General features: G+C 46.5%; 1 protein-coding gene across 1 annotated transcript; it reads right to left on the bottom strand.

Annotated features, from left to right (window-relative positions):
• Nucleotides 1-3,986: 3,986 nt before the first annotated feature.
• PIDD1 (p53-induced death domain protein 1) lies at nucleotides 3,987-20,995 on the bottom strand. Its single transcript, XM_080619135.1, has 16 exons — nucleotides 20,839-20,995; nucleotides 18,899-19,270; nucleotides 16,801-17,214; nucleotides 15,881-16,084; nucleotides 14,994-15,048; nucleotides 14,598-14,799; nucleotides 13,802-13,930; nucleotides 13,313-13,492; nucleotides 12,587-12,734; nucleotides 11,460-11,595; nucleotides 11,070-11,220; nucleotides 9,398-9,521; nucleotides 8,109-8,227; nucleotides 7,545-7,652; nucleotides 6,399-6,604; nucleotides 3,987-5,628 (listed from the first exon to the last, which is right to left on the bottom strand). The coding sequence occupies exons 2-16, from the start codon at nucleotides 19,161-19,163 to the stop codon at nucleotides 5,391-5,393; spliced, it is 2,679 nt and encodes an 892-aa protein (XP_080475261.1). The 5' UTR covers nucleotides 19,164-19,270; nucleotides 20,839-20,995; the 3' UTR covers nucleotides 3,987-5,390.
• Between the last annotated feature and the right edge of the window lie 888 nt (nucleotides 20,996-21,883).

The raw sequence follows: 21,883 nt of genomic DNA, 5'->3' as shown, positions 1-21,883 counted from the left end.
CAGTGCTTTGGACTTGGTGAGTCCACAGGCCTCTGATGAGATGCAGTGAAAACAAGGCAGAGTAGTTGTTTTCAAGCTTATCATGTGTAGGGCTTGTCTCTCTCTTTGGGCAGTGATGTCTGGTTTGTTATGAGTCACCACTGATATTGTCAATCCAGGAGCAAAGCTCAGCCACATGGGGTCTAGGTAACAGCCACCCCTGACCCATGAAGGCCTGGTCTCCTTATCCATAGGGTAGCTTCAGCTTCAGCGGAAGCAAGATTGTTTTGTTTTCCTACAGAATGCAAGTAGAGATGTCTGATCTTCCTCCTCTGCCTGCTTTGTTTCTCCACATACTCTGTTGCTGCTGTCTTATTTATCTCCCACCTGAGAAAGGCAGCCTCGCTCTCTTGCTCTTTCCATGTAGGAATGCATTCAGCTTTCTGTATTGGTTTGCTTTTTAGAGGATCTTTTTCCCACCAATTTAACCAATTACTTTCTGAACACAGTATTTATATTTTGCTTTCAAACATGTCACAGCAATGAGTCAGCATTACAAATACGCACAGTGGGGGAAAAATGTATCTCCTCTTGCTTATTTGAAGGTGATGTTGGAGTATTTCATTCAGTGCCACCTAGTTGAGAAGCAGTGGACAGCAAACAGTCTATTCACAGTCTTCATCCTTTCCCAGGAGATGTAACACTCTGCTGTAAAAGTTCCAAATACTCTGTAGTACTTGTGTCTTGGCATCCTTCCTGCCCCTTGCACATTTTCCAGTTTCACTATTTCCTATCTGGAAAAGACAAGAACTGCACTGGTGTTCAATGAGCAAACCAAGCAAAAGGATCTTAGTCCCAGCTTCCTAAAGCAGCCTTCTGCGTGGGCTCAAGCTACAGACCTACAGTGAGGCAGGAAGAGTAGAGGCTGAATTTTCCGTCATCATGATGCCAGCCTGGTTTCTGCATTACCCGGTCACCAAGTTCCTTCACGGGAGCTGAGCACTGAAATGAGCATCAAACTTTCCCCGTGAATTTTCAAACCACACCAGTTTACAGAATAATCATGCTTTAAGGACATACAGTTTATTTCTGTGAAGTTCAGGAAACAGACACATGCTTAATTGTAGCAAAGGCTATTTTCTGCATTTTAACAACATCAAACTGATAAGCATGGTGGGTTCACTTCAAGGCAGCCCTGGGCTGGGGCTCTGATGCACCAGTGGCTGAAAACCAGCCCCACACCCTTCCCAGTGAAAGCAATTCTTGTCTTTAAAGGCTCAAAACACGCTGTGATCCTCCTTTTGGGGGAAAACAGTGAATTTAAGGACCATCAGATTTCCCTTTCAATAGCAACAGCAGCATGATACTGTCAAGTATGGACACTATAGGGTTCCAAAGAGCAGGAAATCTTATAAATTGGCAGGTTATCTCATGATGCTTCCTCAGGTTTGTCTCAAGCTCAGTAGGACCATCCAGCCCTCATTACACCACAGGTATCTCCTTCTCCTTATCACAGCAATCCTATGGATGTGCTGAATTTTACAGTATTGTTGTCTGGCCACAGAAAGCAGACAAACTGAACACAGCCCCTGCGGGTTCCCTCCCACCTTCATATTTCCTTCAGGTCGCTTAGTGGGAATTGTGCATATTTTACTGCTGGGATCATGTAAACAGTTTAACCTCCTGCAGGATACTGTCAGGCTTTGCCTTCCTCTTTTTGTTTTATGGAATTAACACACTGATTTGAGCTTTGCCTGGCCTTTAATTTCTCAGCAATTTCTTTTATTGGTCTGTGCAGGGGCTGGAAGAGCCTTACCTGAATCTGTCTCCAGGCAGCTAGAGGACTGTTGTCATTAGCAGAACCTGGAAGTGGAGAGTGGTGTGGGGGAAACACACTATTCACCTCCCAGGGCCACCTGGTCATTCTACTGAAGATCTGCAAGTTTATGAAGTAGGAAAGGGTTTAACTATGACAGTTAGAGAGGTACAGATGTTACAGTCAAAAAAGGAGAAGGGTAAAATGTTCCCACTCCCAAACAATTTCTCCTTCTATTTCTTTTTTTTTTTTTTTTTTTTTTTTTTTGTAAGGAGGTTTTTCCTGTTTGAAATTTATTTGGGGAAAATTTGGATGCATCAGGATCATGCGCAGTAAAATCCACAAAATCTGCCAGATCATCAGGTAGGACACTGCAAGGTGCTTAGAAGGCACCAGAAAAAGCCAGATAGCTGGCTGGTATGTGATGAATTGATGAAAGAAGCCAGGAAGGAAATCAGTCCTTTAATTCCAAAGAATACATGACACATCAAGGGGAGGGGCAGTTCGCTGCTTCAACCATCTACTGCAACTGTAATCAGTATTTCCTGACCATAGCAACTACAGGCTTATGAAGGAGTTACTGTGCCTCAAAGAGGTTATTGACAAAGATAACATCTGAAAACAACATGCTTTCCTTTGACTTTCATCCAGCTCAAATATTTGCTGCCAAGTCAGCTGAAGGAAAGAGCAGTCGTGCGGTTGCTCTGATTTCCCTCTAGCACCTCTGTATCATCAGCTGGGTGCTTGCTTCAGTGTTTGGCAAGAAACCCAGATGCCAGTGAGGTGGCCCAGCCCAAGGGCTGCCACTCAGCAGTGAAAGACTGGAGATAACAATACTTGTCTGAGGTAGTTACTTACCCTTCCTTAAGTTACTGGCCCAAAACCTGACTACTGATGATACTGCCCAGGGTTTGGTATCCCCTGTCCCTTGGCCTGGTTGCAGCCCATACTCAAAGCAATCTAAACACCTAGCACTAACCTTCTTCTCTGCCAGCCTGATCTATTACCTGGAAGAGGGGTAGCTCTGGCGATTCACAGAGTCCAGCCTAGACATCCCCTATTTTGGCACTGGCTAACTCAGCTGTTGCCTGGCCATCACAAATGGAAATCTAAGTGCAGCCTAGCTTCATCCATGTGGATGCTACCTTATGCTACCTGTAGACTTCCTCAGCCTAGCTTTGCCTAGCCAGAAGCCTCCCACACCTTCACTAGAGGCCAGGCTAAGCCTGTGCACCATCCTCTCTAGATTAGCCTTGTTGCTCCCTACACTTGCACCACCTGAGCCCTAGTCATAGACTCAGCTAGCCAAACCCATGCCCTGAATGTTCTGTTTCCTGCCTTATCCCCACTGCAGGAAGGTCTACAAGGATACCATTAACTCCGCTGCAGTCTGTCCTGTGTTTTGCAGGCAGCAGTACCTCAGAGCTCTTCTCCCATTTCTGTGCAGCACAGCCAAGCTCGCCCATGTCTTTCTGTCAGCAGGTTTGTCTAATACCTTGAGGCATTTATGGGTTAGCAGACCACGCTGTGAAACAGTTAAGTGCTTGTTTTATTCCCAGTGGGAGCAACATGCCCAAATGCATCTCTCCAAAACTGGATGAAAGAACAAATACCTATTGCTATACATCAAAATTACAGACAAGAACACATAACACAGACTACCAGAGAAAACATACATACAAAAGAGACCTGCTGACTCGAACCCAACATGAGACTTGAAGGGCAGCACAGCCTAAGAAATCAGATCTGAGGGAGTCCATATACCCGAGATGACAACTCAAGTCTGCAAGTCTTTGTCCAATGCTCCAGATTGGACACTATAAACACTCCATGGGCTAAGATGATAGAATGGCCTAAAAAACCCCAAACAAACCCAAACCCAAATCAAAACAAACAAAGAAAACCCTAACCCCAAAAGCAGAACGATTTTATGCTTCTCAACAGTCCTGATGGCAGGTCTCAAACACAGCATCAGGGAATTAGAATCATAGAATCGTAGAATAGTTAGGGTTGGAAAGGACCATCTAGTTGGAAAAGATCATCTAGTTCCAACCCCCCTGTCATGGGCAGGGACACCTCACACTAAACCATTTCACCCAAGGCTCTTTCCGACCTGGCCTTGAACACCGCCAGGGATGGAGCATTCACAACCTCCCTGGGCAACCCATTCCAGTGCCTCACCACCCTAACAGTAAAGAATTTCTTCCTTATATCCAATCTAAATTCACCAATGATTCTTCATAGGGGTAAGAAAACACCAGGACTTCTCGGACCTGCAGCTCTGGGTGTTGCAACCTGGTATTTTTATGCAGACTTCTGTTTTTCAGACTGAGAACAGCCCTTTAAACACTGCTTAGAGAGCTACGCTGCATCCAAACCTGCCTTGAAAGAGCTGAGGTTACTTAGATTACAGTAGTCTTTCAAAAAGCTTGCATGGCATTCCCCATTAGTCATTAGTTGAGGCCCATTATGATATGAGGAACAGGAAGAGACAGGCATGTTAGTAGTCAATGACTGAGCAGTTAAAAAGCAATAAACACTTCCAGCCTTATACAGATTGTTCAGACTGCAGAACTGGGAGATTAGCTCCACACTGTTAAAGCCAGCTCCACAACAGTGCCTATTCCCAGCTGGCCAGACCAGTTTCTAAAATGCAAATTTAAGTCATGCTTTCCACCAACCTTCACTACTACACCGGCGTAGTTCATCGGGAGGATGTGAGGAATATCCCTTTGAAGCTGCAAGGGAAATTTTCCTTTCACCTTAATTACAGTCTGTCTCAGAACAGCAAAGTGATGGATTTTTACTTATTTGTAGAATAAAACTAGAACTCTCTCACAGACCAGCAGCACGTAGGTCTCATCTAAAAAGCCTGGCAGATGCAGCAGCCTAGAGACACTGAGGAGTTTTATTTGTTCCAAAATAGCTTTTGGAAAAAGACAAAAAACCAAGAGCGATTCTGCTAGAAATTTGTTTCTTCTCTTTTCCCCACTAATACTTTGGGCTTGGTTTGGGCTTGAGGGAATTGGAAGAGATTTGGCAGAAAACAGAAAACATGTTCGTGATGAATACAGTTCACATTTTCATGTGAGCAAAACATATCATTAACAGAAATAGCTGAACAGTCTCCACTGCACCACAACTCACATCACGACTGCACCTCCCGTTTCCCACCAAGCACTGGAGCACAAACAGACCCAAATGCTCCCATGCAGTGTTTCCAGCAGAACAGAGTTTCAGGAATAAGTTACACATAGATATACATATAACATGAGTATTAATTCATTAATGGGTATTTTAGCCACTACTCAGCTGGCAGACACTTCAGTCTCTGAATTTTTCCATGTTTCTGAGATCTAAATCTCAGGGTCAAGAAATGGAATTGAAGTCTCATAAATGCACTGTAAGCTGCCTGGGACTGGCCAAAGTGGCATGTGAGTATAGACTCAAGAAAGCTCAGTAGTCTGTTCACAAGTAAATCCATGTCCAGCTCCCCAGGAAGACACTGACCCTTGAGGTGGAAAGAGCCTCAAGACATTGTCTCTCCAGCTACGCAGACAGACTTCATATGGAACCCAGTTCCTTGTGCTTGGTGCTACACCATAGCTATTGCAGAGTCCTCAGTGCTGCTGTCCTGCTCCAAGCCCACCCGACGGATGGACTCCCTGTATTTCTGACGGCCCAGCTCAATGATGGTTTCAACCTCATCAGCGATGTCCTGGCGGCCACTCTCTTTCATGGCTGTAATCAGCTTGCTCACACAGTCAGGATCCTCTGAGTTTTGCTGAGCCCATGAGAAAAGCATGTCCAGGATCTGCTTGTCAAGGTCCTCTCTGAAGAAATGGAGAAACACAGAAGTAACCAACACACTTTCCTGACTAGCAACCCAAAGAGGCCTTACCTGAGTCCTAACCCATGACTGGAGGCCCAAAGAAGCCATCCAGACATACAAAGCACTCAGTGGGCCTGCTTTTTCCCCGCCTATACAGGACCTGCAGTTCCTGCACTAAAATCTCTCTATAAAATGTTTTCCTAATGGAAATATCAAATTAAAGCATTCTGCTTTTGAATGTAAATTCCCCACAGGAACAGTACTTTGGTTGTAACAAGTCTAATACTCTCCTACTGCTCTGGCTTTTTGATCAGACTGCATGTCCCATGATGTACTGCAAGCTCTTTTTGAATAAAAATGATATTCACAATTAATACCATAGACCACTGCTCATTGTCAGAGATGGAGTCTGGCCAGGAATCCAGATCACAGAACAAAACAGGAATGTGACTCATCTGAACTACAAAACTCATCAGGTTTGTTATTTCCCAATTTTGTTTTTCAAACATGCAGCTTTGTTTTATAATGGCAAGATAAAACAATCAGTTTTCCATTAAAAAAAAATAAAAGGTAATGTTTTGAGAAGAACCATTAGTCAACCCATCTTTTACTCAGTGAAACAATTCCAGTGGAAAAACTTTGAACCAACCAAGCACTAATTTATACTATTAGATAGATAGATAAATAGATAGATAGATAGATAGATAGATAGACAGACAAACAGACAGATAGATAGAATGCATCACTGTTTGTGTCTGTGTCCTATCTTACCTGTGATTATATCCTATGCGCTCAATCTGCTGATAGGTCAAGCCCAGGTTCAGGCCGATGGTCTGCCAGTCAGCTCCCACGCGCCTGGCAATACTCAGCAGGTTGGCCTGTGTCAGGTAGCCAGTCTCAGCATTGCCCAGGTTCAAGGGAGGGAAGGAGAACCCATTCAGGGCACCAGGGTTCTCACCCCAGCGGGGCTTCAATCGCTGTGTCATGGAGAAGAGGGAGAGAGAATATGCTTAAACAAATTGTTTCTGTAGAGGACAGTGTCTGGCCATTCAGTCTCCTACTAGGGAGGAAGGAAGATTTGTGGCTGAAGAGTCAGGCTTTAAGAAGCAAGGAGCACTCACACTGGCAATGACCCGCAACGCTTACTGCCTCTGAAAAGCATCAGATCATAGTGTTCATGGTCATAGCTCACACTGGAAATTTCCTTTCTTGTCTTTGCAGAGCATTTTTCAATGAACCATCTCCTCAAAGCATATTTGTCTAAGTGGTAACAAAGACTTCGTCTAGATTTGTAGTTGAGGTTGCATGTGTCAGAAAGAGATGTGAGATCATGGCACGTGATCTGAAGGGAAGCATTCAGCCTACAAAGGTATTTATTGTTTTAAGCTTCTCAAAAATCAACTAAATTCCATAAGCAAAAGTTGTATTTCTCACTGTAACATACAGCCTAGCCTTTAAAGCCCGGTGGCTCATACCAGAATACTTACACTCAACACCTATATTCAAATCCAGTCTACCTACCTGACTCTAGACCTTTCTTTTTTTCCTGTTGCATGAGCTGTGTGACTAAGAAGTTTAGAAACAAAACAGACACTTCCCTTAATTACAGACAGCTTCCTCCTGTTGTACATCCCTCATTCATTCAAAGGATCCACCCTCTCTGACCACCTAGCCAACAAGCCTGTGGCTGACAGGCAAGATGAGCAGGAGAGGTGGAGACCACTCCCAACTATTCATGTTTCTCTTTTCGGAAGAGCTCACGGAGACTGGGAAATCACCATGACATGGTTGGGCAGCCATTTCTCGCAGTCATTCATTGCATCTGTTCTCATGGTATAAGACAAAATTAGCTGAGCAGAAAGGCCATGCTCTTACCCTATCTAGATTATTGTTTCTATAGGAGACAAAACAACTCACAGGCAGTTTGATGGGCAAAGTAACGAGCCAGAGGGAGTCTGGTCCTCTCCTCCTCCTGCTGGCCTCTTCAGGGATGCTCTCAGGAACTGCCCCTCGGTAGAAAGAGACCTTTGCAAACAGAAAGCATGCAGTTAGGCTCAGATTCAAGCACAGTGGCCAAGCCTGTTTGCACCATGTATTTTCTGTCTGGGAAAGAATGAATTCAGCATTTCTCACCTATCCTCAGTCCACAGATACGGCCTTCCAATTAAGCGCAACTGGGAGGAGCACTAGGGTTCTGCCGTAAAGGCTGGACTTACTGCCAACACCCCAAGAGTTAATGGCAGGAATGTAAGTCAGAGAGTTAAGTGATGAGTGATCCTTCAAGACTACTATTCTTGCTTATTCAGGGTTTAGTTGGTGCCATGCAAAGCCAAGGGAAAGAGGAGAGGAAAAAAGTCATTCCTGGCACTCAGAGATTATTATGAGAAGCATTGTAAAAGCAGTGATGATGATGATGATGACGATGACGACGACAATGATGATGAAGGAGGAAACAAAGAGTCAAGGTACTCGGTTGCTCACCTGTCCTTTTACAGCTTGGTCCTTCCTGTCCACAGGGGAAGTCACATAGATTTCCTTCATGTTCTTCAAGTGGGAGTAAAAAGTAAACGAGAGACGTCCATCCACGCAGTCAGGGCGATCTGTGCAGAGAAGCAGCAAACACTCAAGTTGTGCAGAAAAATGTGCAGCTTTTCAAGCCTGACCAACAGCCCATCATCCACTAGCAGCCTCTATGCTACTATCTACTGTTTCTACTCATCCCCGAAAGAATTGTAAACCCCGCTCCCCTTCCTCACTGGGGAACACCAGAAACCAGAAAACACGCTGTGGAGAAAGCATGTCCTACAGGTGAAAAAGGAGAATGGCCACAAGGTGGAGATCGAGTTCAAGAATGGAAAGCAAGGCCAAGCAAGACATTCAGATGGAGTCAAGTCCATCCGACTTCCTTCCCATCCGTGGTCCGTTCTGTCCTTTGGTCCTTTGGAGGGGAGAATCAGCAGCAATAGCATCCTGTAATGCACAAACCTAGGTCTGTCTTCACCATTTCTGCAGTGGGTGCAGAAATAAGAATAGAGCTAAAGGGAAAAAATACAATCAGGTACAATATTCATGTATGTAATAGAAATAACTTAAGAGTCCAGCCTAAATCAGGGCAGATGGACAGACTCTGGCCTCATGGCCTCATGAACTGAAAGAGGAGCACATTTTATTATTCTTCAAAGAGTTTTGCTTAGTTTACTGCAGTGAAACTTAGCTATATGTTCAGGTTTTGCAGAAAATGGTTCGATTTGCAGCTGTAACAGGTCTAGACACACTGGGGCATAAAACATCACCTTGAGTTTTGGTCCTGCTCCCTCTTCCCCTCTCTTCTAGTGGCTCCACTACAGGGAATTCTTTGGATTATTTCAGAAATACCTTCTCAAAAAAAAAATCTTAAAGTGCTCTCTCAGAAATGGGCGACATTTAATTGGATCACTATGTGCATTCCATTGTGGTGTCTAAGATGCCAGGAAAAGGGCAAAGCTGGCTGCAGAAGTGGATCTGTCATAAAATAAACACACTTGGCTATTGCCCTCTGCAGGCTACAACATGAGAGGAAATGAAAGCCTGCAAATGCCACTTTCGTAGAGAAAAGTAGACACAAAAGCTGCCTGACTAGAGAATATGACAAGTTCAATGTCCATGGGCTGGCTGCTGGGAGTTGTGGGCAAGCTGGAGACAGAGAGGAATGCTATGGGAGAAATGAGTACAGCCCCCAACAGAAGCACGCACAAAAGGCAGGAGCAGAAAGGAGCCCACTAGTACCATACCCATATCGATGCTGATGCCTCCCTCAAAAGCTGCAAAAAACTGCTCTCCCTCAAACATCTCCACCATGTCGGATGGCTCAGGTCCTCGATAGCGATCCTGCAGCTTCTTCAGCACTGGGTCAACCTGACAAGGATGACAACACAGGACCCTGTGTTTGGTGTGAAGCATGTCTGTCCACTGACCAATGTCCCTATGCCCATGATGTTCCCCTCACCTTCAGCAGGGGAGGTCCATTTTACATGGAAAGGATGTGAACAAATGAATAAACACCCACCCCCTCCTACCCCAAGTACATTCTCTACACAGACAAGGAAGTGGTGCTCTGAGTTTTGTGGCTTCCATATTTCTCTTCTCAAGCAAAAAGCAGAAAAACCTATGTGGACAAACAAAGTTAGGCCATACCAAAGCTGCCATTCAAAAAGCATTTTCAGCAATGTCTCTATCTTTTAAACAGGACAGTAACCTTCAAAGACAGGGAGGGATTTACTTGCTACCTTATCCCCCTCACAGTATGCCATTAAAGACATTTTCTCTGCAAAAAGGACATGCTACATAGCACACAGCTGAGAACACCAGAAAAATAATTTCAGCTTTGCAGCCTGTGATCACACTGGCAGACCTGGGGTCTCAGAGGCAGTGCAAGGGTCAGCCTAGAGCCAAGGTGTTTTTTCTTCTTACTATTTGTATCAATAAATCTTCTTTCTCACCCCATGACCATCCCTGGCAGGAATACAGACACCCCCAAACCCCGATCTCATTGTGAGTGCCATTGCTGCCTTCTCTGGAAACAAGTTTAGCCCAGAACATGAGATAAAAAGAATCCTTACAGGTGTCTTTGCCCACAGGTAATTTCAGTACAGGAGAACACAAAAAGAAAAGAAGTAACCAGACCAGAGGATTATGCAGAGTTGGGTACGCAGCCAAGTTCCAGCAGTCTGATAAAATAACCCTCACCTCACTGAGCTGCACTGTTTGCCAAGCTGTACACACACACATGAACACCTACTTTGTTAACGTCTGAAGCAACACTGCTGAGGGCAGATACCGCTAGGGCAGAAGCGGCAAAAGAGAATGCATGAGCACTTCCCATTTCCTTCCCATCTTCTTTCATACAAAATCAGCCAGATTAGCTCAAACTAGTAGCATTAAACTAACCTGGTGTCACACTGAAGCACATTAAGGAGGGACCGTATGTTCTGTTCCTCTGCTTGAACTGTAAACAGCAAGGAACATTGGGAAAAGTACCATTTCTAACCACTCCAGCTGAAACCAAAGCAGTGCTTCTGCCCACACTACTAGCCCATGTCAGACAAGTGATATGTTAACTTTAGTATCTTTGGCGGAAGTTTAAGTCAACATGTTTTGCCTCATGTTCACTGGATGCTAACAGCACACACATGGCCATTTACTGTGGCTCAGCTGATTTTAGCAGCCCAGTCCTCAGGGTTTGCATGGGAGGAAATCACTGCCTGCCATGCGCAACTATGTAGAATGAACTTTCCTTCCTCTCCCAGACCCCAGTGACCCAGTATCACACTACCAACACAGTGTGATGACAGCATACCCCAGCCATGACCCTGGGGCAGTGAACAGGACCCACTGCTGCCCTTACATCCTACAAAGGGAAGCCCAAGAAGCTCAGGAGCAAGGCAATGCAACCTAAGACCAGACCTTGTGCTTGGGGACACACTGTAGCAGGACTTGCTCGGGGTCCTTCTTCCTCTGCAGAGCAATAAAGTTCACCTGGTACATACGCAGACGCTCATAGACTTTCTTGGCAATGCCTCCAATGTAGGTCTTGGTGGTGTACCACAGCCAATACCTGGCAGAGAAGGAATTAAGAAAAAGGAGGGATCCTGCCTAGGAAGAGAATCCAGTGTCACACCCATGAGACTGTAAAGAATGGTGGGTAGAGACAAACAACTAAGCTAGGTCTGACTGGCAAAGGGAAAAGGGAACAGGTAGGGTTAATAGCATGAACTATGAATTAGAAGTCAGAGTATGGGAAAAGCAAGACTGAAGAAAATCCCATCTTTTCCTCAGGACTAATCCTACACTTACCAGGAGAAGTGGGTGACTTCAAACACTGCATAAAGATGAGTAAATTCCAGCACCACCTGACTGGTAATGTCATCCCAGGTTTGGCCCTCCAGGTCACCATGAAGAAGATGCAGCCTTGACTGATCCAAATTTATGCCTAAAGACAACAACAATCGAGAGATGCTAGATGCAGCAGAAGCCTTTATTCATGGCTTTACAAAGCCAGCCACACTTTTGGGTGATTCACTTTGTAAAAGCACCAAATTAAGGCTCGTGGCCTTCTCTTCAGCATCCAGGACTGAACTTTGGTCAAAGAAGAGCAGCAATAAAAGAATAAGGTTACTCCAATGCTTCCAGGATATTCTGGCAGAATACGCAGACTTAAACTGACAGTGTGCTGATTTCCACCAACAGATTCATTAGATAATTTGCATCACCAATACCTAGGGCTATTAAGTTCTCTCTTTCTAAACATTCATTTGACAGACTTTCCAATGCAGATGCACTTCAGATATAAATACTAGGTAGTGTTACAATCAAGGCCAATCTGTACCTGGAAAGATTTTACATCTTCACAGGAGAGCCAGGAAAGGTCAAATAAAATAGGATTTAGGAGACACAGGGTATTCAGCACACAAACACAGGAATCCCTGGCAAGGGATTGTGGCTGTTTGCTGTTTATAGCAGTATTCAGAGTGGGAAATGCACTTCCAACAGCAGTGGCTTGGCAACTGATTCATGAGCAAGAAAGCAAGAGAGAAGGAAGACCCCTGAAGGCAACACCTTCATCACCTGCTTCAAGCTATTCCCAATCATGAATCAAAGCCCTTTAACAAAGCATCTCCTCTGTTGGCAGGAATGTCTCTTCAATGTATCATATCAAACCCAGCAGAGCAATCCATATGCCAATCCATTCTCCCAGCCTGTGCTGCTGGTCTGTGAAGCCCAGTGCTGATCTGCTGGATCTGAACTACCTTCAGCTGCCACCACCCTGCACCACCATTCACTCAGCAGACACACCTTGCTGTTCCCACAGGAAAAGCCGCAAGCCTTATTATTAACAGGAGAGGCAAACAAAATTCCCAGCTTGTCACTCATGATTTTCCACATGCGGCACTTCTCTTTGCCAATTTTGGGAATAAACTGACCTGTGACCCCGGGTGGGAGGGGCAGCTGAATTCTTACTGGCCTGAGAAAGTCCACCAGGGAGTCCTGGGAGAGGCAGAGCAGGGGACTGGCTCTGCACCCTGCATTGGCTGTGATTTCCTCTAGCTCTCCTGCAGACACTGGCAGCACCTGGATGTGGAAGACAGCACGCTGAGCTGAGCAGGCTAGCACCCAAATTCCCACATCACTTACTCAGTCCCTCATTACCCAGATTGCAAATGCTGCTCTTGGCTCAGGGCACAGTGAGAAATGGAAACGCAGTGAACTCTGGCTGAAGTCTGCTCTGGTGTCAACCAGGCAAGCTGGGACAGATCAAGGAATTACAGTAGCATTTAGCACTATCTAGCAACTCTACAGAAGTTTCCTTTAGTGGGTAACTTTAGAATCAGACCCACATGAATAACCCTCCACCCCAGACTCATTCATTAAGCTGTTCTTCCACTCACAGTATGTTTTGCAAGGGAACAAGAGGCAATATATCCTTGTGTTTCCTTCGCAGCAGCTACATGCTTATCTGCCAGAGATCCCTTTCCCACACAGGGCAGCTTGGAGCAGGAAAGCTAAAGCAGAAGGTGATCTGAGACTGGTCAGCCCATGTCAGACACAAATTACCCTAGGGCAGACATCTCACCTTCAGCCCTGCTACTTTGCATAGGACAACACCTCCACTAGAGCTTACCAAAGTTTGTTTTTTAAAGTGTGCATACCTGCATCTTGACAGTGCGAGTTTGTTCAGTGACTCCAGGAGGAAAAGTCACTTTGATGTTTGGATCCACACTGGAAAAGAGCAATGTCCCCTCTGTTGGCACTTGGCATTCATTTTGCACAAGTCGAGACACAACGAGGAACCAGGAGAAGTGAAGGACACTGCAGTGAGCCACATGCTTCTGTAACAGAAGACAGGGAAGAAAAGAAAACATATAGACATATAACATAATACAATAAAGGTAAGAAAATAAGTGCCAGTAGCAGCAGAGCAGATGAAAGCACTAGAACAGGGATGATGCGTGGTGGAGAGCAAATCATCGTCTTCAGGAGACACACCTCCATGAGAGGAATCCCGGCGCTAAAATCCACATTTTATAGCAGCTGGTCAAAACACAGCTCATGAGATGTTTCAAACAGGCTCACTCATGGCTGGGAAAACCAAAGAGGGGAACAGAAACGTGTGTCACTGGTTGTTCCAAATTGCTTACCTTTGATTTTCTCTTCTGCTCCACTCTTGTTCTCAAATCACTCCAGCTCTGCCCACTGAAGGTCCGCACTACCACCTCGCGCTGGTGAAGGGTTTGAGGAGAGGCATATGGCATCGAGATCTGCACCTCCTGGCAAAAAAGCATTCCTGTGAGACACCAGGAGAAAAGGATAAAACCAAGCCTAGCTCTGCTCTGTGGCTTCCTATGCAGACGAGAAGGTGGAGAACATGGCCTGTATGCAGGGAGTGAAGAAGGAGATAGGAACCTGCTCTGACCTGCAGCTGCAAGGGAGGTGTCATCAGAGATCAGGCCCACTATGTAGTGTGATGGCAGGAAAAGTTCTGTAGCTTGTGGACAGTAAGGGCAAAGCAACTTTTGCTGTGAGTTGCTGTCAGCCATGATGGGGCTGGTGTTATAAGTGCTCACCAGCTTGAATGAAAACCACACAATCAGACTTTTAGAGAAGGATGTGAACTATTCTCCTTGCAGGCTAAGACCAAATGCTGGAACAGTACTTATCTTCCAGCACAGGAGGTGAGTGAGGAAGATTATAGCTCAGCTCAAGCAGGAACAGTGGGGAAGGCAAAGGAGTCAGACCAGCACAGTGCCAGAGAAGCTGGCTGTGTTATTTCTGACTTTCTGCAGCGGGGCTTCTTTGAAAGGCAGTCCTGCAGCTACTTAAAAGCAGTAGTAATGAGGACAGTACTCTCAAAAGTCCCAAAAGACTCTCTCAGAAGACTCTGCCAAGCTACTGCAGAGGCGAATTGATCAGAAGGAAGCCTGGATGCATCCTCACCTGCTGGAATTTGACCCCGTGAGGCTGCAGCTCCAGGACTCTACTCAGCAGGACATCATGGTGTCGCAGCTTTACACACTGAGGGTCCGGTGCAAGAGTTCGGAAGTAGATCTGCAGAGGGTCAGAGGCAGCCCCCGGTGGAAAGTAGAAATGGATGCCACAGGCCAGGATCACTTTGCAGCCTTCAGAGGTGACAGTAAAGCTTCCAGAAAAAATGCATGAATGTATGCAATGACTTCAGCCCTCCAAAAATCAACACAAGAATCTCAAACCTTTCATTTGACTGGCCTACCGAGGCCATAAGCTCCTACACATATGTGCAATACCCACCGTGCACCAGTCGTGTCTGGGACCTTGTTACATGACTGTTATATAAGCTCTTGGTAACAGTCTTACCTGTCCTCTCCTGATGCAAGGAAGATTCTTCGTAGTCTTCCAGCACTGGATTCATCTGTGGCAATAAGAAGGTTTGGGTAGAGGGAGGACACAGATGTTACTTAGATCAGGGTAGACAAGAAAGGCTTAACTTGTATATCAGCTTTGGCTTAACTCTAACCTGACAGAAATAATTAAAGGAACTCTGTTCACACTGCAGCGGGCTTCAGATCAAGCAGCAGGATATGAAGAGGCCTAAGGATCCCAAGACACACTGGAAATGCTGACTCTCCCCCAGAAAAACTCAGAACCCATGTTTGATTGCCTGGGGCCATGTTTGATTGCCTGGGGCCACCCCTGGGAATCTGTGCTTGCTCTTGTGAATATGAGCACCATTAGGAAATCCTGCTCAGATTCCTGCTCACTCATTACCTGCACCTTGGACAAGGAGCTGCTCTTCTGCACCCTGGGAACCACAGGAAATCAGGAGGTAACTGCACAGCAGGATGACCTCTTATTGCTCTCTGTGCTTCTAGCATGAGCCACCACCACCTTAGGGCCATGCAGCAAGTCCAAGAATGGGTGCTTGCCTTCTTTAAAAAGGCTGGACCCCTTTAGGCGCCTCTCCTGATCCACCTCCTGTGAATCCCATTTTCACTTCCACTGTAAAACCTTTCTGAGTAAGACTAATTCCAGGGACCACTGAGCCCTTCAGACTAGGCTTGGTCTTGTAAAAAGAGAACTAGTACCGTCTGTATCCTTACAACCTAATTATTATTACAGACAAATAAATACTGATCTGATTCCCCCCTGCTTGTGTTCTCTAATCCAAACCCATTTACACCATGCTGGGCTGAGTGAGGGAGCAGCTGGTCAAGAACCCAGAGCAGCAGAAGCCTTGCAATTACCAGCCTGTGGGGATGGCTCAGTTTCTCCTAAGGGATTGCCTCGGAGGCGCACGAATGGCGAGGTCTGGATCTCAGGGGGGACAGCACGGAGGCAATTATTCTGCAGATCAAGTCTGGACAAGTTGGGCAAGCTGGCTAGCGAGGCAGGGACAGTCACCAGGAGATTGCTGTGGAGGTGCAGCCGCCGCAGACACTTCAAATTGGCTGCAGGTTAGAACAAGAAGTGACCCCCCTCATCCATGCTGCTAATTGCATTGCACGTAAGTTCTAACACCCTCCACCCCTATTCTCCTCATCACATGTACACAGACACACAATAAAAAACAAGCACACGAGCCCAAACATCTCTTTAGCTCACAAAATAAAGGGGTGCAGGGAATTAGCTAAGAGGCAAGGCAGCCTCCTCCATCCTCTGCTTTTCAGTACCCAGCTACAATTATTGATGTGAGATGCTCCCGTAACAGCACCAACGACAACCCCAGGCACAGGGTAATACAGGACCCAAGAGCCAGGAAGCTGGGCAGCAGAAACCAGAGCCTGGTTCTGTGGACTGGTCCACACCAGACAGCATGATTTCAAGCCCAAATTTGCATCCCATGAAACTCCAGCTCTTCTGTTTCCAGACTTGTGTACTACCCAAAACCAGCCTGGCCAGATCTTCAGTTACTGTAAATTGTATTGAAATCTTACCAGTCTTGCTGATCCACAGAAGCAGAAAGCATGGTCCAGAGGGATTTAATGCTCAAAGGGACTGACTGAACAAAGCATGCTTCTTCTGGATATCCCTCCCATTTGGCTCTAACGTAACAGATGTCTTGTGCTAACAACTCTGGGGACAGAGACCAAGGTCCTCAGGGGTCCTAGACTGTACCAAAAGCTTGGCAAGCCCATGTCCTTCTTTTCCCCTAGAAAATACATACCTAAGGAGTCTGGGATGCACGATAAGCGATTCCCGGAGAGATCCAGCTCTGTGCAGTTATGCAGATTCCCCACTTCTTCAGGGATGAATTCCAAAGCATTTTCAGAGAGATCCAGGTCCTGCAGCACTGCTAGGTCCCCAATGCTCCGAGGTAAGTCCTTCAGCTGATTTTTCATAGCAGAGAAGAAAGTCAGCTTGCTCAGAGAGCCAAAGTCGTCAGGGAGTGCCACAAGTCTGTTGTGGCTCACCAGGAGCACACGAAGGCTGGAGAGATGAAGGATGCAGCTGGGCAAGGTGGACAGGCTGTTGAAAGTGAGATCGAGGTGGGTGAGACACCTCAGGTTCCCCATGTCTGCTGGTAAGCTTGTCAGAGAGCCATGCTGACATGAACCAAACTCATCCCTGGCATGGCCACCTGGGAGTGGAGGGAAGTGAAGGAAGAGGTCAATATGCTACAGGGATGCCTCAACAGCCTCACATGAGACTCCTTAGCACAGAGACACAGAAAATGGGGAGCTATGGATCCCAATGAGCAGCACTGATTACAAAGTACTCATACAGAAATGGGGTTTCTGCTCCTTGCCTCTGTTTCCTGATCAGTGAAAGGGGTATAATGGTGAAGACCTGTTACGAAATCAAGAGATGCCACAGGCAACGAGTAGAGCTCTACTAAACACATCTGGAGTCGAAGCTCAGAAAGAGCCAGGCCACTTCATACATCCACCACCCCTCAGCAGTGAGGCTCATATTCCTCCAAGCCTCCTTCCTACTCACCTTTCCCACCAGCATCAGTGTCCTCTGTCCCTCACCCATACTGTTGAGTGACAAACAGCTTTGAGGACTGAGATCTGCCCTTCCAAGACTGGAGACATGAGGAAAGAAGTGAAAACGTGGGGAAAAAACCCAGGTAATTCAGTATTGCGTAGGCCAGACAGGGCCGAGAGGAAAGGACACAAGCTCCCACCCCAGCCTGTGACACTCAGGCTGGAGAAGGGCTGCACCCATGGAAAGTAAGTCAAGCAAACAAAAGGAAAATTTCCAAAACGTTCCACTTCATCGTGCCCCCTCCATTGCTGTCTATTTGTATACACATACAGCAGAGGGCACCAAACATTTTTTATGCTGCATCACAGTAAAAATTCAGAACAATCAAACTAACAGGCACATTTCACTTTGTACATAAGGAAATCTTAGCAAACTATTTTATTGCCCTTCAGGATGCTCAGGGGGTGTGTACATGTCACAAAACAAGCCTGATAAAAGGTACTGCTGTTACCCTCACCTTACTAAAAGAAGAAAAACAAATGAAATCATTAACATGACAAATCTCTGTGGCAGATACAGAAACAAACCTCAATCTTTTCAGTTTTCAGATAGAACCCTAACATCTGGCCACAAATTCCCCACTTTCTCTCATTTTTATGTTTTTCTTTTTAAAATTCCACCTCCCAAAGAGCAAATTATTCAGTCTGGTACAGAAATTATACCACTTGTATTGAGATCCTTCTATAATAAAGAGATGAGGAAGTCAAAGAATGATCTGATATTTATAGCTATTACAGTTATTACACCTTGCCAAATTACATGCACACCCTGAGTCATACTTTTGATCAAATGTTGAGTAGCCTCTTTTGGTCTGTCTTGAACTCTGTTAAACCTACACCCACTGAGACTAAGCAACAACTAATCTAGGATTGATTCAGATGGAAATGCATCAAAGACAGCTCGTTATACTCCCACAAATTAAAGAGAGGCTGAACATTTACCAAGATATCCAACACCTTTCAATGCCCCTCTTCTTGCATAACTGTACAAAAAATGCTCTTCTTCTAGAGGATGACTTAACAAAATGTTGCACATCAACACAACCAGACTCCAAAACCAGCTTCCCAGGCAGCTGTAGAAACAAAGGAAGGAAATAAAAGTCTAGAAGCTATATCTTGTGGAAATCTGTACGCAAATCTGAGCAAGGCTAAGAGCCACAGCTGTAGTAAGGGGCACTAGAACAAAACAATTCCAAGGGCAGTTTGTTCTGTAGATGTGCAGAGCAGGTTTAAAATAAGAAAAAGCTGAGCCTAGAAAAGTTGGACGGAATTTACCTTTGATCACCAGGGATTTCAGGTGCTTCAGATGAGGAAGGATGTCCAGTGTGGTGCCAAGGAGGCGATCATTGCTGCTGAGCCGGAGGAACTCCACCTGGAGCACCTCTCCCTGTCGCCCCTCAAACAGCTGGAGGAACCTGCGGCAGCCGTCAAGATACACATCCAGGTTCAGCTTGTTGTCTGCAAGGCAGGAGGCAGCAAGGGCAGGAGCTCCTAAAGCCCCCTCCCTGCACTTGTCTCTGAGCCCCAGCAGCTCTGCCATCTTCTGCAGCTGGTCCACAGGGTCCGGACATGCTCTGACTTGCCAGGCAGGCAGGCACCAGCGGCACCACAATGCAGCTGGGACGAGGAGGAGGAGGAAAGATGGTTCTGAAAGAGAACATAAGTGCACAATGAAGGCCTCCTGCCCCAATCCAGGGCAGCTGAAAACAGCTGATAATTACAGCAAGAGGAGAGGAAGGACTGCACACACATTATTGAAAGCTTTGTGGGTACAGAAATGGAGGGTGACAGATGCCACAGAGTTTTCTCCTCCAAGGGAAAACCTATGAGTTCTCCCACCTGGTACCTCAGCAGGGAATGGAGCAATTACCCACCATCAAAATAAATAGCAATATTAACCTTAAAAGATATAAATGTAAATGTGTATGCCTTATGCAGATTTTTAAAGTGCATCAGTGGGAATCTTTACAAGTGTAGGGGGGAAACAGGGACAGGGAGAGCTGAGCCAAGAGGAGAGCCCAGAGGCTGCTCACAGGCTGTGACGGATCCTCATCGAACCCAATTGTGAAACTGGGTACCAATGCGATAAAAGTGAGCATAGATGAAAACAGGCAAAGGGCAGCAAGAGCAAATGTGGCAGGGCCAAGGAGGGGGGGTAGAAAAGGCACGTCAGTGGCACAGGAGCACTGGACTGCCAGTGGGACTGGGGCTTTTGCAGATTTGCCTCCACAGGGATACTCTAATGCAACAAACTGGGCACAACACCATGGCAGGCTAGTTACCAGCTAGTCCTTGTTTCCTCTTCTCACAGCACCCTCCATGTATAAAGAGAAAGGGGAAAAGTAGATAACACATAGTGCATGCTAATAAGGATTTGAACCTGAAGGAGCAGAAGTATGGAATTTGAATATATTAATTATTCCTCTGCCTTCTTAGTGTAAAGAAGCTTTCATTCACCTTGGACTTTCAAAATCAGCCACTACCATCACAGTACACCATAATGCAAAGATAAGCAGAGGCACCACCCTTGTTTTTATATCAGTACTCACAAACTTCCAAGTCCACTGCTCTTCACACCTCCTTCATCTTTTGCAGCTCCTCCTGAGCTTGGCAATTAAACTAGCTAATGGTGTGAATATCAGGAGTTCTTTTTAAAGAACTTTGGATCAAATATGCAAATAGAAGTTTCTTTTGAGTGCATGATTCAGAACTACAAAAATTTCTAACGGCTTTACCATACAAGGCCAGCATAAGCAAGCTAATGTCCCCGCAAAACCCTGAGGAGCACTGCTTTCTACTGGGAACCTGTGGGACATGGCAGCACTGATGTTCCAAGGCACTGTCTGGGGGGAGGCATCTCACCTGGTTCCCTGAAAGAGCAGCAACGTTATGGACACATAAGGACAGGAAGCACAGTTAAATGGAAACTACTGCTTTGGTAAAAAACTAAGTATTTCTTACAAAAAGGCAGTACACAACACATACACCGTGCTCTTACAGATATAGGTAAGCAAACAAGCCATCTGCTGTAGCTTTGTAAAGCTATTGATGGTGAAGGAACCAGATAGTTCTGGTCTGCTCAACTGGCCAGGCTGGAGAGACTGAGTCCACCAATGCAGCCTTAGGCATGTGTACGGGACACGGGCAGGCACCCTTGTGCACATACACACACATGTGCACACGCTCCAACACGCACTCGCCCCGGCTGTCCTCACCTGCTCCCGTTGCCCCGCACCCCGCCGGGCCCCTGAGCCGAGGCTCAGCCCCGGGGACCCCCGGCAGGATCTACAGCCGAGCCGCCAAGCACTCCCCCTGTGCCCCACGGAGCACGGCCACGCTTGTCTCAGCCCTCCGCACCCGGCCCCTGGCACACAAACCCTGGGTCCCGGCAGCCCAGCTGTGCTCGGTTTGGCTCGGCCCGGCTTAGCCCAGGCACTTCCTGCAAAGTTTGCCGTTGATCCGCGCTGCCGGGGCGGGACGAGCCGGAGGAGGTGCCGGATGCAGCGGGACAACGGACAGGCGGCTCTGGGGAGCCAGGCACTGGCGTCCCGCTGTCACGGGATGTCACACAATGAGATGTGTCCAACCCGCCATGGCCTCGGTACCCCGGCTGGTCCCGGTGCAGTCTCCCCGGGCTCAGGCATGAGCTCAGCCTGCAGGAATGGGGGCCACGGGCAGCTGCTGGTGGTGTGCTCCAATTTTCCTGCACTTGAGCAAAGATGTTTCTGGTAAGCCATAGCTGGCCAAAGGCTGTATGTTGTGCAGGTCGGGTCTAGCATCTCTTCCTATAGACTGCTGTCATTGTCCTTGGAAGTCCTGAGCTTTTTGCTTCAGAAGTTCTCCCTTCAGAGAGAGCCTTGTTTGTTGTCAGCTATAACTGGAGGCGTCTGTTCTACTTGTGTTTCTTTTAACTGTGTTGTATTTATCAAATGTTTCCTTCTTGTAAGGAAGAAACAATCCAAGTGCTTCCTGAGCTACATCCATGACTGTCTGTGATTATTTCCCTTTTTTTTTGCTTCTTGCTTTATGTTCCCTTCCCACTTTTATTTGTTACCGCCTTGGTAATAAGAGGCAGGATAGCAGGAGCAGGGGCTGTAAACACCACTGGGTGCTCTTGGCCTGCCCAGAGCCCCGAGGCTCTGCCACTGCTAATCTGCTGCCCTGTGCACTCTGAAGGGTGTCGGACTCCAGCCTTGGAGTGAGGGACAGCGTTTGGTCTAACACTGCATCCTGGTGAGGCCCCGCAGCGTTTGTGCTGCT

The sequence above is a fragment of the Psittacula echo genome (genome assembly GCF_963264785.1).
Source record: "Psittacula echo genome assembly, chromosome: 5".
Taxonomy (NCBI): Eukaryota; Metazoa; Chordata; class Aves; order Psittaciformes; family Psittacidae; genus Psittacula; species Psittacula echo.
The sequence above is the reverse complement of the archived record's forward strand: the minus strand, read 5'-3'. Positions and strand labels throughout refer to the sequence as shown.

Bases quoted from the DNA above. Each gene is read 5' to 3' on its own strand.
- PIDD1 (XM_080619135.1), bottom strand. From the start codon at position 19,163: ATGGCAGAGCTGCTGGGGCTCAGAGACAAGTGCAGGGAGGGGGCTTTA. The intron at 13,493-13,801 runs GTAAGCAATTTG...CTTCTGTTACAG, and splicing joins AGCAGAAGAGAAAATCAAAG to AAGCATGTGGCTCACTGCAG. The intron at 9,522-11,069 runs GTCTGGTCTTAG...CATCCTTGTCAG, and splicing joins AGTGTGTCCCCAAGCACAAG to GTTGACCCAGTGCTGAAGAA.